At 45.7% G+C, this 15576-nt stretch overlaps 1 protein-coding gene across 2 annotated transcripts in view; it reads right to left on the minus strand.

Annotated features, from left to right (window-relative positions):
* The window catches only part of GNB1L (G protein subunit beta 1 like), a 567228-nt gene that overhangs the window by 24001 nt on the left and 527651 nt on the right, over positions 1-15576 (minus strand). Inside the window, exons 2-3 of one of the 2 annotated variants that reach the window (XM_078776520.1) lie at positions 3727-3751; positions 1712-1883 (exon numbers count right to left, since the gene is read on the minus strand). In XM_078776520.1, the coding sequence (XP_078632646.1) occupies positions 1712-1824 (113 nt within the window). In that variant the 5' untranslated portion in view covers positions 1825-1883; positions 3727-3751. Of the gene's footprint in view, positions 1-1711; positions 1884-3038; positions 3252-3726; positions 3752-15576 lie in introns of those variants that run through there. The other variant, XM_068113564.2, reaches the window with a different exon arrangement.

A 15576-nucleotide genomic window follows, 5' to 3' on the forward strand; every position in this document is an offset into this window, starting at 1 on the left:
ATAGTTGCACCTCCTCCTGTATGATTTTTAATAATTATGACGTCATAGGTCACGTGGTATGGGTACCATCTTTGAAAAACCGAAAACCTTTGCACCTCTATATCACCAAAAGCACTGCATAGAAAACAATTGAGGCATGGCTCATTGTAAAGAACTCTCCATGGGGAATAAAATATGTTAATGATGATGTCATAGGTGCCTCCGTTATGATGTCATAATTCGACAAGTACAAAACTTCATCCGATCGAGATGAAATTTCTTGAGCGTCGAGTGATACAATGGTGGACAAAAAAAATATGACGTCATAGGTCACGTGGTATGGGCGCCATATTTGTTTTAGCGCGAAAGTCTGAAAAAACACTAAAAACACGTACTGGAGAGGGTCTGCAATCTCTGATTGCTCTTTCTTGTTTAATACAGCAATTTAAGGCTCATGGAGGTCATTGCACGTAGATCACGTGTGGGACATAAAGACTAGTAAATACTAGTGTCCTGGAACCTGAATTGAAAGGACAATAAAAAAATAGATATCTGCGATCACAAAGCAAGGGGAAGCCTCCGCTGGCTTACCCTTGGCAATCGCCCCAAAACTTACCCACAATCCAATGATGGCATATTTTGGTCGGACCACCATATGACCTTGACCTTCATCTTTTAGAGTAAATTAAGAAAATGTATCCCCATCTACATTCTATCCATAAAAGTCAACATCATGAAAATTGGAGGAAAATTATTCAAGTTATGATCAAAAATGTGTCTGTTAATTAGGTCACAATCCCCCAAAAAACGTACATCAAGGACTCTAATCAAACAAGCATTCTGAGTATTGTGCTGCAATACATGTCCCCTACCGGCAGTCTGTCGTCCGGAAAACTGTTGGGGAAATTCCCAAAGTTCAAAGTGCCATAACTTTGTCAAAAATGATCGAAACGTCGTGAAGTTCGAACTTGATCTGTAACTTATCATGAGGAAACCATGTACCAAGTTTGAAATCATTAGCATTAAGAGTTTAGGGAAAAAGTCCGGAAAGCTGTTCTTTGCGTGACGGACTGACGGACCGACAGACTGACAGACGGAGGGACGGAGTGCAAACCTATAGTCCCCTCTGGTGTACACCGGTAGGGGACTAATAACAGGTGCACAACTTCAGTGCAGGTACGCTATCAAGATGCAAGAACATCTTGGGGAAGGCCAAGCGGTCTTTGACATTTCGCATTGTCAAAATTGAGCAATGATAAAAAAAGCGTTATTCTTTTACAGAACGCCATTTGACCTTGACCTTTAACTTGGAGAGGTATGATATAAATTAAGCATAAATACGCCTTCCTCTCGGCTATTTAGAGAGGACAATTTTGGTCTGATCGGACAAACCTTAGTCGAGTTTTGGTGAAGAATTTAAAAATGTCTATAATTGAGTCATGCCCTTAAAATTATGTCAAGGTGAAAAATTATGTCAACCCCGTAAACCTTCTATTGCCATTATTTCTACAAAATTTAATTCCGAAAGTCGCAGCCGGCTCTGAGATACAGCTCTGACATTGGCAGAAACAAGTAAGAAAAACCTAAATGGTGGTTCAGTACTACTAGAGAGTTGATTCAGTACTCCTCCATTTAGTGTGTGTGTGTGTGTGTGTGTGTGTGTGTGTGTGTGTGTGTGTGTGTGTGTGTGTGTGTGTGTGTGTGTGTGTGTGTGTCCTTCTAATTTATATACCCAGAATAAATAATCTTTGCTTCTCCTTCTTGCTGTGGAAAGTGGACAGCGCTTATCCCCGAATCACCCTCACGAAGAACAAAAAGTGGAGGTGGTGGTTGGCGAGCCATCATGCTTCATTCACTTTTCTCCCATCTGGTTTGTTTCTTTTTCACCTCGCCTTTCACAGGACCTGTACTCATGAACGACATTTTCTCATTCTATCACTGAACTCAATGTTTGAGTTTCACTTCCAATGACTGTGCAAAACATCATACAGAAGTACAAGTTAGAATCATTAGATGCATAATATGCAGCTCATTTGTACATTAATGGCTGATCGTGCACATCCGGGTGTCATCTTATACACACATGCGATTCAGCTGGTACGCATATACATATCATCTTGTACACATGTGGTTCATCAGCAGGTGCACATCCACCACGTTTCATCTTGCACACACATCGGCTAATCTGGTACATGCCACGTCTCATCTTGTTCACAAGTGTGGCTCATCTGGTACACTTCCACATCTCATCTTGTACATGCATGTGGCTCAGCTGGTACACGTCCACGTCTCATCTTGTACATGCATGTGGCTCAGCTGGTACACTTCCACATCTCATCTTGTACATGCATGTGGCTCAGCTGGTACACTTCCACATCTCATCTTGTACATGCATGTGGCTCAGCTGGTACACGTCCACGTCTCATCTTGTACATGCATGTGGCTCAGCTGGTACACGTCCACGTCTCATCTTGTACATGCATGTGGCTCAGCTGGTACACGTCCACGTCTCATCTTGTACAAGTGTATGGCCCAGCTGGTACACGTCCACGTCTCATCTTGTACAAGTGTATGGCCCAGCTGGTACACGTCCACTTCTCATCTTGTACATACATGTGGCTCATCTGTTACACGTCCACGTCTCATCATGTACACGCATGTGGCTAAGGTGGTACACGTCTGCTTCTCATTTTGTACACACGTGGTTCAGCCGGTACACGCCCGCGGCTCCTCTTGCTCACGCACACCTGAACAGGTCATGAACCCGAGCATTTGTACAATTGGGAGATGTGCGGGACCAGGAGCGACACAAGACACTGGTACACAGACCTGAGCCAGCCATGCTCACACACGGCAGGAGAGTGGCATTCCCGTGAGGCACAAAGCGGGAATGAAATTGACACTCACTGTGAGTGCGAGTGTGAGGAGTCCAATCCGACTATCCAAACGCAATGAAAACGCATTTTTACCATAGAATGTGCAGTGCGATGTACCGTGTCCCATGTGGATGTACTACTACTATAAACTATATGTTGTACCATGTACAGTGCGGACTTTACCGTATTCTACAAGTATAACGTTGAAGCCGTAACTGTACAAACGTGCACGTATAAGCACCTCATGTCAGGTAAGCAAAGTAGCAAACTGACCATCGTTATATACATTCTATCAAATTATAATCGTTATCTTCAACTATACAAGTTATACTTAGTCACAATGCAAGCCATAAGGTTGCCGTGATATACGCCCCTTTTCGTAAACAGCCGCTAACTACACCACCATGACCGCTCTCCGCTTCCCATTGCCTCTGCACGAGAAACATGACGATTAAGTTACGAAAGGGGAGGTCACAGACGTTTTACCGACGGAGTCAGTCACAGACGTTTTACCGACGGAGTCAGTCACAGACAACCTACAGGGCCACGGACGTTGCGTCACAGACACTGTGCCCGATGGGGTCACAGACGTTTAACGACCACATGTAGTGATGTACCGTGTGTGACCGGTCACACCTTTCAGATCTTGCGCTCTCACTCTGCTTTCTCGTGGAGACGGACAATATATATATATATATATATATATGTACATAAGCATATATACAGTAGTATGTATATATACAGTAGTGACCAAAAATATTGGCACCCTTGCACTTTTTTCAAATGACACACTTTTCTCTAAAAATAAGTTGAAATTGACGAAAGTATTTGGTCTCCACAATTCTATATTTCACTGTTAATATTACAGGACCTTTGTTTTTGATTCAGAACTTAATATATCCTTTTAAATTAGAAAATAAAAAGAAATGGCATTGACAAAATTATTGACACCCTGGAGACGCACAGTCGTTGGACAAGATAACTGCAGTCAAGCGCTGCCCCGATAGCCATGAATGAGCTTCCTTCACCTCTCTGCTGGCAGTTTGGCCCACTCTTCTTGTGCAAACTGCTTCAGTTCTCCCAGATTTGAAGGGTGTCTTCTCCCAACTGCTGTTTTCATGTCTCCCCACAGGTGTTCAATGGGATTTAGATCTGGACTCATTTCTAGCCACTTCAGAACAGTTCAGTGTTTTGTCTTGAACCATTCCTGGGTGTTTTTGAAGTGTGTTTGGGGTCATTATCCTGCTGCAAGACCCATGACCTTCGACAGGGACCCAGCTTTCTGACACTGGGTTGAACATTGCGCTCCAAAATGCCTTGGTAATCTCCTGATTTAATGATGTCATGCACACATTCAAGGCACCCAGTGCCAGAGGCAGCACAGCAACCCCAAAATATCACTTAACCTGCTTCATATTTGACTGCAGGGAAGGTGTTATTTTCTTTGAAAACTATATTTTGTTTTCTGTAAAAAATAAAGATCATGTGTATTACCTATTACCTAAAAAGCTCTAATTTGGTCTCATCTGTCCACGGGACATTTTCCCAGAAGGATTTTGGCTTGTTCAGGTGTGTTTTGGCAAACCCCAGTCGGGCTTTCTCAGCAGTGGGGTCCTCCTAGGTCTCCTACCATAGAACCCCCTTTCATTGAGTTGGCGACGGATGGTGCGAGTTGAAACTGTCGTACCTTGTGTCTGAAAGTCAGCTTGAATCTGTTTGGCAGTTGATCGAGGTGCTTTCTCCACCATTCGAACAATCCTTCGCTGCAATCTTCGATCAAGTTTTCTCTTGCGGCCACGCCCAGGGACATTGGCTACAGTGCCATGGGCCTTAAACTTCCTGATAACATTGTGTACGGTGGACAAAGGAACATCAAGGTCTCTGGAGATGGACTTGTAGTCTTGAGATTGTCCATGCTTGGCTACAATCTTGTGTCTGACCTCAGACAATTCTCTGGTTTCTTTATTTTCTCCATGTTCATTGCGATACACACAGTGACACAAAACAGCAGAATGACTCCTTTCTCCATTCAAACTGGTTGAATGAGTGATTTTTTTTTTTATATTGCAGGCACCTGCAACTCACCACAGGTGAGTTCAATTCCAACGTAAAAGAGAATCATCTGCTTGAAATCGAATTATTTCTCACAACTTCTAAAAGGTGCCAATAATATTGTCCAGGCCATTTTAGGACTTTTGTGTGGAATAAGTAAGGATTTTTTTTTTTGTATACAGAATCGAGGCTCGTGAAAGAGCTAACATTTATCACAAAAAAAAAAATCAAACAGACAAACAAAATATATATAAAAGAGGCAGCGGTAGACAAGATGGGGAGAGAAGGGGAAGCACACAAACACATTTGAGAGCAGGGACATCGGGAGATGTGTGGGAGGGAGAGGGCTTGGGGGGAGGAGGCGTGGGAAGGGGGAGGGGGTGGGAGAAGTATAAAACACAAGGACACCAAGGACTTCCAGGAAAGAAGTTGGTATTTCAAAAAAGTGGATTTGGGGTGAAATTTTAATCCAGCATTAAAATTTAATCCAGCATTTAGTATTCTTTTCAGCTTTTTTTGTTTAGTTCCACTGCAAACCAAAGAAATACATATGTGGATACCAAAATATATTTTTATTTCAACAATTTTCTTGAAGAAATGGTGCATTATTTGGAAAAAGTGCAAGGGTGCCAATATGTTTGGCCACGACTGTATATATATTGTTGCGGATCTCCCGAAGCCCGTTCCACGTTACAAAGGGGGGATTAAACCCCTTTTTCCCCCTTGGGTCTTCGTGTCCACGAGGCTGAATCGCCACTTCCGCAGCAAGCGTGAAAAAGGGTATAGGGTCGATGCCGCACGTACCTTTGACCCACGCTGCCACGAAAACGGGGACCGGACCTCGCACAAGCCACGCTAATCGATTACGCCCGAGCGGTGTGCGTATTACGTGACTCGTGCCGTTACTTTTATGGAACCCGATTCGAGCGGTTCTATTCGTACTATGCTAGGCCAATTAATGGAAGGGACGGGAACGGTCAAATCAGAGGAAGAACACGATTTATTATTATTATGTACAGGATTCGAAGAGACACAGAGCAGGCATTTAAACAATGTTAACTTATTCCCAGACACAGGGCCCACTCACTCACACGGGGAAATGGAGGAAGAAAGGAAGTTCGCGCGCCAAACGCGCTTCGCCGTCGGTCGCTCCGGGACAGCTCGCCCGGCGTGGCCCTCTGGCGGTAACGGCACGTAACGTATGCAGGAAAATGCAGGCAGGGAGGAGATCGTGCGTCTGTGGCCCGGAATGGGTCGTCTTCCCAAGCACGATTAATACAGCGCAGAGCGCAGGGCACGGGGCACGGGGAAAGTTAGTGTACAACGATGATAACAGGCAATTCAATTCACTCGTTCTGCTGCGGTTCAACTCAACTCAACTCAATGCCTCGACCCGACTCGACTCATGGGCTGCGTGACTCTCAACTCAGATTCCCCGACTCTGACTGAGGTGGGAGGGTTCGGAGCTGGGTTTTATGGCCCCGCCCCAGAGTCTCACCATGCTCCGCCTCCATGTTCCATGCTCCGCCTCCTGTTGCCGTGGTTAGCCACTCCCCTCGAGCTCTGATTGGCGGCTCGTGCTTATCGGCCACTCCCTCCTGCAGCTCCTCCCTTCGGCCTTGCCAGACTTGTTCAGGCCGAGCATGTGGCATTTCAGCGCCAAAAGAACACCTAAGCTCACTGGCCTACTCAACGCAAAATTAACACAGGAAAGGAGACTACCTTACATTTACTAAGAAATAACTATACTATCGCGAGGCTACATGTTGTGGTGCGTCTACCTACGAGGGGGTATCCTTTATTCTCATAACCGCAACAATATATATATATATATATATATATATATATATATATATATATATATATGTGTGTGTGTGTGTGTGTGTGTATTGTCCCCCAATGTGTAGGGTGGCCGAACTGTGTGACCTGCATTGCATTTATTAAAGAAATAAAAACAAAATGAAAAGAAACCAAAATTAATTGCATGATATTTCAAGATTGATGTGACCACCATTTTCATGCAAAACAAAAGATATCAGTTTTGGAAGCTTTCCTGCAATTTCAGGAGAAATTCCATTGGGAGGTTGTTCCATGAATTCTGCAATGTTTCCCATAATTCATCTTTTGATGTTTTTTTTCGTTTTTCTTCCTGTCCAAATCAGGCCAAACAGCTTCTCTGATGTAAGATCAAGAGATTAAGGGGCGAATTTGAATAGTTCATGTGGAGTTCCTGACTGCTTTTCTTTGTAAATATGTTGTAACGACATTTGCAGTGTGTGTGGGGTCATTGTCGTGCTGGAAAACAAAGTTTTTTGCCAATTTGCTTCCTTCCTGATGGGATACCATGGTGGATATGATCTGCTTGCACTTATTACATCCCCAAACGTGAACATAGCCTCCAGTATGCTGCACAGCAGGCTGGAGACACATCTATACAGTTTTACTATAAAAGTGAATTTGTATATGTTTGGTTTTATTATATATTTGTTCGTATATGCTTCACAAACGAAAGAATTGCTCAACCGAACCCAACTAAATTTTGCACGTTGCCTAAGGATACCCCAAGTATGGTTTCTTTCTGGGTAGCATATCTGGGGGAGGGGGTTCGGGGTGGGGGAAGATCCCAATTCTCTCTATGTGAGTGTGTATCGTATAGCACCATCTGGTGGTAGCCGGTATTACAAATCATTGTCTTGAATAAACAAAATTTAAACAATTTGTGTGTGTGCTTTTGTGGCTCAGTGTGCAGTACCAAGTTGTGGATGAAGGCCTCGTCAGTGGGTTGTGCGGTTGCTGTATAGTCCAATGCAGGACCCACAGCGTCTACCACAAACAGCACAGGTATAGACTGGACCTTGCAGAGATGGACATTGGCAGGTTTTCCTTTCTTGCCTCCGCTGTCTCTCAATAGCAAGTCTCCCACATTCAAAGTGGCCTTTGCGGTAAATGTTACGCCAAGCTGACCTGTTGTGACCTGATGTTCCCAGGTGACAACTGGAATGGCACAAGACTTGAGTGTAGACTTATGAATGTCCTTATAGCGCTTTATTTGGCTACCACCTACCTGACAGTTTACCAAATTTAAGTTATTCATCCAAAAGCACTCTTGGGATTTTATGGACTCCATGCGTGTGAGGTGTCTGTGTGAGGAGAATGCCACGTTCATGCCAAAGGGGATGTGTCAATCTTCCAAAGGACACACACACATGCTTTGCCGAGTCTTGATGTTACTTCAACATCAATCTTTGCATTTTGAGAGAGGGCAGCTCCAAGGTAGCAGAACTTATCGACAACTTTGAGTGGTTAGGGTTAGGGTTAGGGTTAGGGTTAGGGTTAGTTATCGATGGTAATGGATGGGACAGTAAACACACCTTCTGGTCTTGGGTGAAGCATAGCCTCGGTCTTCTTGAGGCTAATGGTAAGGCCATAGTGACGAGTACATTGCGCAAAGGAGTTGACAATAAATTGCATAATTGGGAGGAGAAGCATCAAGGATGGTTGATGAAGATTATGTTGGCTGTCTTCCAAAAAGATGGAAGATTACCTCGGGCAAATGATAGAATGCTTAGAGTAGAATGTTTGCGAAGTACAACATGCTGTCTTTTGATTAAACTGTAAGCAAAGCTTCATGTAAAAATGCCAAGACATACTGCCTCCCCTATACTTCTCACCATCCTTACTTTGACATATTGCCTTCCATTTGATTCAAAAAATCTCAAACTTTGACTTATCATTCCAATGTACATTATTTCCCCCAATCTGATGTTCTCCCAAGTACAACTCTGATGTTCTTCAGTCTCTTGGTTTTGTTACCTTTCCCCAGAAAGGGCTCTTTGACAGTAACTCACCCATGGAAACCACTTTTGATAATAGACCTTCTGACAGACTGATGGTAGATGAAGTGCCCTTGAACTCCTAATGCCTGTGCCAGTTCTTGTGTAACTTCATCACTTTCTTCTATTCCTTAAGGAACTCATCTGTAAGTATTGCTCATCTGGTTTGCTGAGTTTATTTGGCCTTTCAATCCGAATTCAATCTTAAACCTCTCCGGTCGCATTATGCGTCTGTGTTGTTGCTTGAATGTCACATCTGGAAATATCTGTTTTGCAGGATATGCATATCTGGGAATTGCCTTCTCGGTGTAAAACGATTATTTTGAGTCTCATTGAGCTAGAGGTTTAGGGCATGGTGTGAGTTTATGTTACCTGCAAGAGGGAAATTATAAATTAGTAAAAATTATGTGGTGGCATAAGACTTTTGCACAGTAATATATACTGTATACAGTATTATGCAAAAGTTAGGACGATTCAAATGATATTCATACCGGTACTTCAGAGTAAATTCATCTATTTTTTGTATACTGTTCCGGATTCGTCACTTCCGTCGTTGTGGTTTTCATCCACTGCAAGCATTTTTGGTTCCATGTACTAATATTGTTATCGTTTAAGTGAATGGAGATAACTGTTTTCAAAAGGTGAAAAATTAGTGTTTTAAAAGAAACCGGAAACCGGATCAGGAGAAACCGGAAGATGAGGAAGCGAAAAGCGGAGAAAGAGAGGTCGGGAAGAAAAGCCGAGCTGCTTTGAGGTCTCGAGGAGATGCTGGCGAATGTGGGTCACGAGCGAACGTTGGTTTTCCCGGGAAAGGGATTCCTGTGACAGAGTGGTTATCGCGGTGACAGATAAACCTGCGTGACGGGTTTTGCGGTTGATTCCGAAGAGAATCGTTGTTGGAGAGCAGGTACGCCTCCATTACGGGTCCGCCCGCCATTTCGCCTCGCTCCCGCCATTTCGCATCGCTCCAGCCTTTTCACCTCGCTCCAGCCATTTCACCGCACCAGCCGTTAGCCTGGTTTGCGTGTGTAACGTGGATTTAGAGTGGGAATTTGTGGTTCTCCATTTGGGAGCCGCTGAACGTTCATACCCGAAAGTGTGATTTCCCAGTCGCCTTTTGGGTGCACCTTTGCGCCTCTTTGGCAGCGTTAACCGTCAGCCGACCTGGATTCTGGTCTCGATACGACCTTTTTCTTGCGATCACCAGAGCGTGGATCGACTTTGGCTTGGTGCCGGGACAGAGACTTTGGGGAATGCTCTTTTCGCTCACTTGGAGCACAGTGAGTTATTGAGTAAGAAACTGATGGTACCATCATAGGAATTATATGGTATTTTGGTTGTGCAATTGAAAGTATATTGTACTTGTGCTGTTATTCTTGTGTGACATTAATACAATACTTGTTTTTCGTAACAATCGGTTGGTGTGGTTTCACCATTGGTCATTGACACACATAATAACACATCTTTCTGCCATGACTGCTTTCGGGGTTCGGAGGTACTGACCGGGGTTTGGGGAGGAGCACCTAACAGAAATTGGGGGCTCGTCTGGGATAGAATTCCCTAACATTCCCAAAATTCCCAAATTTGGAATTTTCTAACATTCCCAAATTTTTCGAAAAATTTGAAATTTTTGTGTGAAGGTTAACAGGTGCTAACTAATAGTCACCATGGTGTTTGACGCAGAAAAGTTTGCGATGTCCCCTAATGAGGCACAGTTCCAGGCGTTAAAAAGATCGGAACTCATGATATTGGCCAAATATTGTAACTTGGACGTCCAAGTTAGTATGAAGAAAGCAGAGATTCAGACATTGGTGGTAGAATCTCTAGTGGGACAAGTGTTACGTGGTCCCCTCGGTGACTACCTGGTCTCGGTGACCCCCGGACCGTGAGAGGAACTTCGCCAGAAAGTAGTATTATATATGCGCTTTCGCAACGCAATCCCTATGAATTCCACCCAAGAGAAAACTGATGTTCAATGATATATTTCAAGGGTAAGGATATCATACAATTTCAATGATACAATCAAGGATATATTCCCCGAGCAATCAACAACAAACAACCATCAACAATTCCCAATCCACAATCCATTCCCTATATGATTAAGATGGCCATCTTATATATGTGTGTCCCCGTTGGTACTCACGACCCCCTTTTGGTCTCTGTCCCGCACAATGTCTCTGGGCCCCTCCTGACCAAGATGATGGTCGGCGTCGCCGCACTCGGGCGGTTGAACGAACCCCGGGTGGACGTGTTTCCACCGGGCAGGTATCGTACCAGGCACCACGGCTGCAGCCCCTCGTGGCCACGCGAAGCGGGTACGGTAAAGCAAGCCAAAAGCCCCACGCCGCTTGCAACGCGTGTTAGGCCCCAACGTGCGACCCGTACGCGTCTTTTTAGACGGTGTCGCGAACGGTGCCAGACGCTGGGTCGGTGCACGGCCACACGACAGTTTGACGTCCACCGGGCAGGTATCCGTCCCGGTAACTCCTCTTGCCAGACGGGCTCGGGAACGCCGCTTTTCCACATGGCTCAATATCAATCCCACCTTTCGTCGGAGCGGGGCGAGGAAGAAGAATCCTCGTCGCTTTTCTTCCTCGTGTCTTTTCCTCTTCCGTTTCCGGCCTCTTTTTCAGAAGGGCTCCTGACCCTCCAACCACAACAACCCTTAATCTACTACACATTGATAAGCAAAGACCTGAATGGTAATTCACATACATTCACATAAATATGTAACACTCCCCCCCTTCAAGAAAGAAAGTTTGAACCCAGCGAAAACTTTCTTTGCCGGCCAATTTGGATAAACAAACCAGATAACTCAACCCCCCCCCACATTATCAGTTCCCCCCGGGCACAGTTATCACTTAACAATAACGCAACAAAATTTCACACAACCCCCAGAGATTTTCAAAGGTAATTCCCTCTGGACAAAGCACCAGCCACGACATTGTCCCTGCCCTTTACATGTTCAATTTCCCCTTGAACTCCTGCCCAGCCAAACTCCATCTCATGACCCTCTGACTTTGACTGTCAGTTTCTTGTGAATGAAGGTTAAGGGGTTGATCAAAGATCCAAAGTTAAGCAACTCGATAGCACTTTTTCCGGGAGGCCAAGCCGAGTATTCACTACATGGATGCCTTTAGGAACGTGGAGTTCACGGTTAGTCCGTGCAGGAAAGTTCTCTACATGGGCGCCTTGAGGAACGTGGAGTTCACGGTTAGTCCGTGCATGAAAGTTCACTACATGGACGCCTTTAGGAACGGCGTTCACGGTTAATCCGTGTAGGAATCTTGGCTCGGCGGCTCCGCCGCCTTCAGTGCTTCAACTTCTCCGAACTTCCCTAATAATTATGGTGGGACCGCTTGTCCCTGTAGTCCCATGAATAGCGGTCTCCTTCTCGGCCACTACTTTGACAATCCTTCCTTCGGGAGCTGCCGTAACTCAGGGAGCCTCCATAATAATATTGATTGCGGCCACCACCAAAACTACCGCCCAGTTGTCCTCTCCTGTAGACCTCTCGACGCCTACGAAATGCCTTCCCTACTGTTATGGTCCGACCCTCCAAATCCTTGCCATTCCAATTCTTCTCTGCCTCTCTGGCGTCTTTTGTGCTTGCAAACGTGACAAAGCCGAACCCTCTTGACTGTTGCGTTTCCCTGTCTCTTACCAACCGCACTTCCACCAGCGGACCATATCTGTTGAAGACAGAGGTCAGAACTTCTTCCTCTGTTTTGACGTTCAGTCCCCCTACAAATAACTTGGTACTTTTGTCGCCCTCCCGAGCTGGTGTGGTGTTATTTTCCCTGCTGGGCTCTTTACCAACCCTCAGGTTACCATAAACTTGACCCCCGGCCAAATCATTCCCGATAACCACAGATACACCCTCTACAGGAAGCGTGGCTTGTAAACCGACGGTGACCGGTCCTGACACCAAATCGGACTCCAAATGGATGACATGAAGTGGAGCACTAACACCGCCCCCGATCCCCTGTAAACGAACACTATCCCCCGTTGCCGTCTCCTCGGACCATGGCAAAATGCCTTCAAGCATTAAAGATTGATGTGCTCCTGTGTCCCTCAATATCCTAACCGGTCTCCGGTTAGTCGAGGCTCCATCCAGTGACACAAACCCCTCTGAGATAAATGGTTGGTAACCCTTTTGATGGCGATTTCTCACAATGGCCATTGCATTTGGAGTCGCAATAGTCGGACTCCGCTCTGGGTCTTCCCTTTTCATGCGGTAACAACTGGACATCAAGTGTCCAGGTTTCTTGCAAAAAGCGCAAGTAGGCCCGGAGGAAAAACTCGTGGTCTGCCTCGGGCCCCCCGAAATATAAGTTTGTCTTGGGCCCGCATCCCTCTGATTTCGAACAGGTGGGGTATCCGCGTGGTCCCCATACTCCTCTCGAGGCCGCCGCCATGTATTGTCGTTCTCCGCACCTGCTGTTCCCCACCTCCCCTGCGGAGATCTAGGCGAGGAGTTAGGTTCGTGGACCCCTATTCGGTGGGTTAAAGCATAATCATCTGCCATGGTGGCTGCGTCCCACAACTTTGGTACTTTCTTTTCCTGCAGGTACACTTTGATGTCCTCGTGGACACACTGCTGAAATTCCTCCACCAGGATCAAGTCACGCAATGTTTCGAAGTCTTTCCCGACTCCTTTTGACTCACACCACCGATCAAACATGTTTTCTTTCACTCTGGCAAACTCCACATGGGTCTCACTCTCCCTCTTCCTGGCATTCCTGAATTTTTGCCTGTAAGCTTCCGGAACCAACTCATAGGCTTTGAGGATGTGCTTCTTCAGTACCTCATAATCTGCACATTGGTCCATTGGTAGCGCCGAATAAATCTCTTGAGCTTTTCCCACCAGCACACTTTGCACTAGTATTAGTCTAGTAGGAAGACTAGGTCCCCCTGCACCCCCCGGAGATATACTTCTAATCAGTGTTTCTAGATTGGAAAAAATGTGTAGAAAATGACTAGCTATGGCCCCAAGCTGAAAAAATGTCCCACATACCATTTTTATGCAAATTACTGCTGCAAATTTTATGCAAAATTATGCAAATTTTATGCAAATTTTTGATGAGGAGTAGAGTTGAGGGGTCTTTGAGGGCTTCATCGAGGTGCTCTCGGTTGCAAGACTGGGTCATTCTGAGAAGCACAGCAGGGTCAGAGATCATGATGTTCTCCTCCTCAGTGAATCTCTCCATCAACAGCCTCTCCATTGCCTCACACACTGTTTTGAGGCAAAAGAGGGACTTTGCGTAGGCCTTTCCACTGAGAACACCTTTGAGAGATCCACTTGTTACTAGTTGTGCCTCAAAGAGAATCTCTGCATATCCAGAACCACGCATCTTGTGTCCAGTGAGCATCCCGATGTAGTTCATGGATGTGTGGAAGGGTCCAATCGTTACTACATGACTAGCAAATTCATTTGGCCAGCGCCAGATGATGGGAAGGGCTTTCATGCAGACACCCAGATCAAATGTATTCAGGACCCATCTCTGACCCACCTCAGCAGTTGCTGCCTCGGAACGCTTCAGTAGCTCACGAACAACTGCGTTGTCTGTGATCGGTTGGTGGATAGGCGTGCAGTAGTCGACTGTTGATTTGCTGGGTGGGGGAGAACCAGTTGCAGAGGTGAAACCCCCTAGCCCAGGCACAGGCTGCAGGCCATTGCCATGCCATGCAGGCACCAGGCACAGACCGATCACAGACAACGCAGTTGTTCGTGAGCTACTGAAGCGTTCCGAGGCAGCAACTGCTGAGGTGGGTCAGAGATGGGTCCTGAATACATTTGATCTGGGTGTCTGCATGAAAGCCCTTCCCATCATCTGGCGCTGGCCAAATGAATTTGCTAGTCATGTAGTAACGATTGGACCCTTCCACACATCCATGAACTACATCGGGATGCTCACTGGACACAAGATGCGTGGTTCTGGATATGCAGAGATTCTCTTTGAGGCACAACTAGTAACAAGTGGATCTCTCAAAGGTGTTCTCAGTGGAAAGGCCTCCGCAAAGTCCCTCTTTTGCCTCAAAACAGTGTGTGAGGCAATGGAGAGGCTGTTGATGGAGAGATTCACTGAGGAGGAGAACATCATGATCTCTGACCCTGCTGTGCTTCTCAGAATGACCCAGTCTTGCAACCGAGAGCACCTCGATGAAGCCCTCAAAGACCCCTCAACTCTACTCCTCATCAAAAATTTGCATAAAATTTGCATAATTTTGCATAAAATTTGCAGCAGTAATTTGCATAAAAATGGTATGTGGGACATTTTTTCAGCTTGGGGCCATAGCTAGTCATTTTCTACACATTTTTTCCAATCTAGAAACACTGATTAGAAGTATATCTCCGGGGGGTGCAGGGGGACCTAGTCTTCCTACTAGACTATATGGTCCAGGCCTCCTCCGGCCAGTTTAATTGTCGAGCCACTTTCTCAAAGTGTGGAAAAAAATTTCGCGACTTCCTTTTCACTGAACGGTGGAACCAGCCTCACATGTCTGCCCACATCCCAGGTTTTCTGGTTAGGTGTCGACCCCGTCAGCAAGGGTGGTGCCTCTCCCCGTTCTCTCATTAACTCCAGCTCCTTGAATTTAATTTCCTGCCGAAGCTCCATGTCACGTTCCTTTAATTCCCTTTCTGCTTTTCTCTCCTCTGCTTCGAGTTCCCTTGCAGCTCTCCTCTCCTCTGCTTGTTTCTCTTCTCTCCTCTCTTCTGCTTTCCTTTCTTCTTCTGCTCTTTCCTTTTCTGCTTTCCTTTCCTCTTCTTTTAACCTTTCCTGGAGTTCTTGTTCCACTCTCCTTTCCTCTGCTTGTTTCTCTTCTCTCCTCGC

This window comes from Myxine glutinosa, chromosome 4 (assembly GCF_964187855.1).
Source record: "Myxine glutinosa chromosome 4, kmMyxGlut1.1, whole genome shotgun sequence".
NCBI classification, from domain to species: domain Eukaryota; kingdom Metazoa; phylum Chordata; class Myxini; order Myxiniformes; family Myxinidae; genus Myxine; species Myxine glutinosa.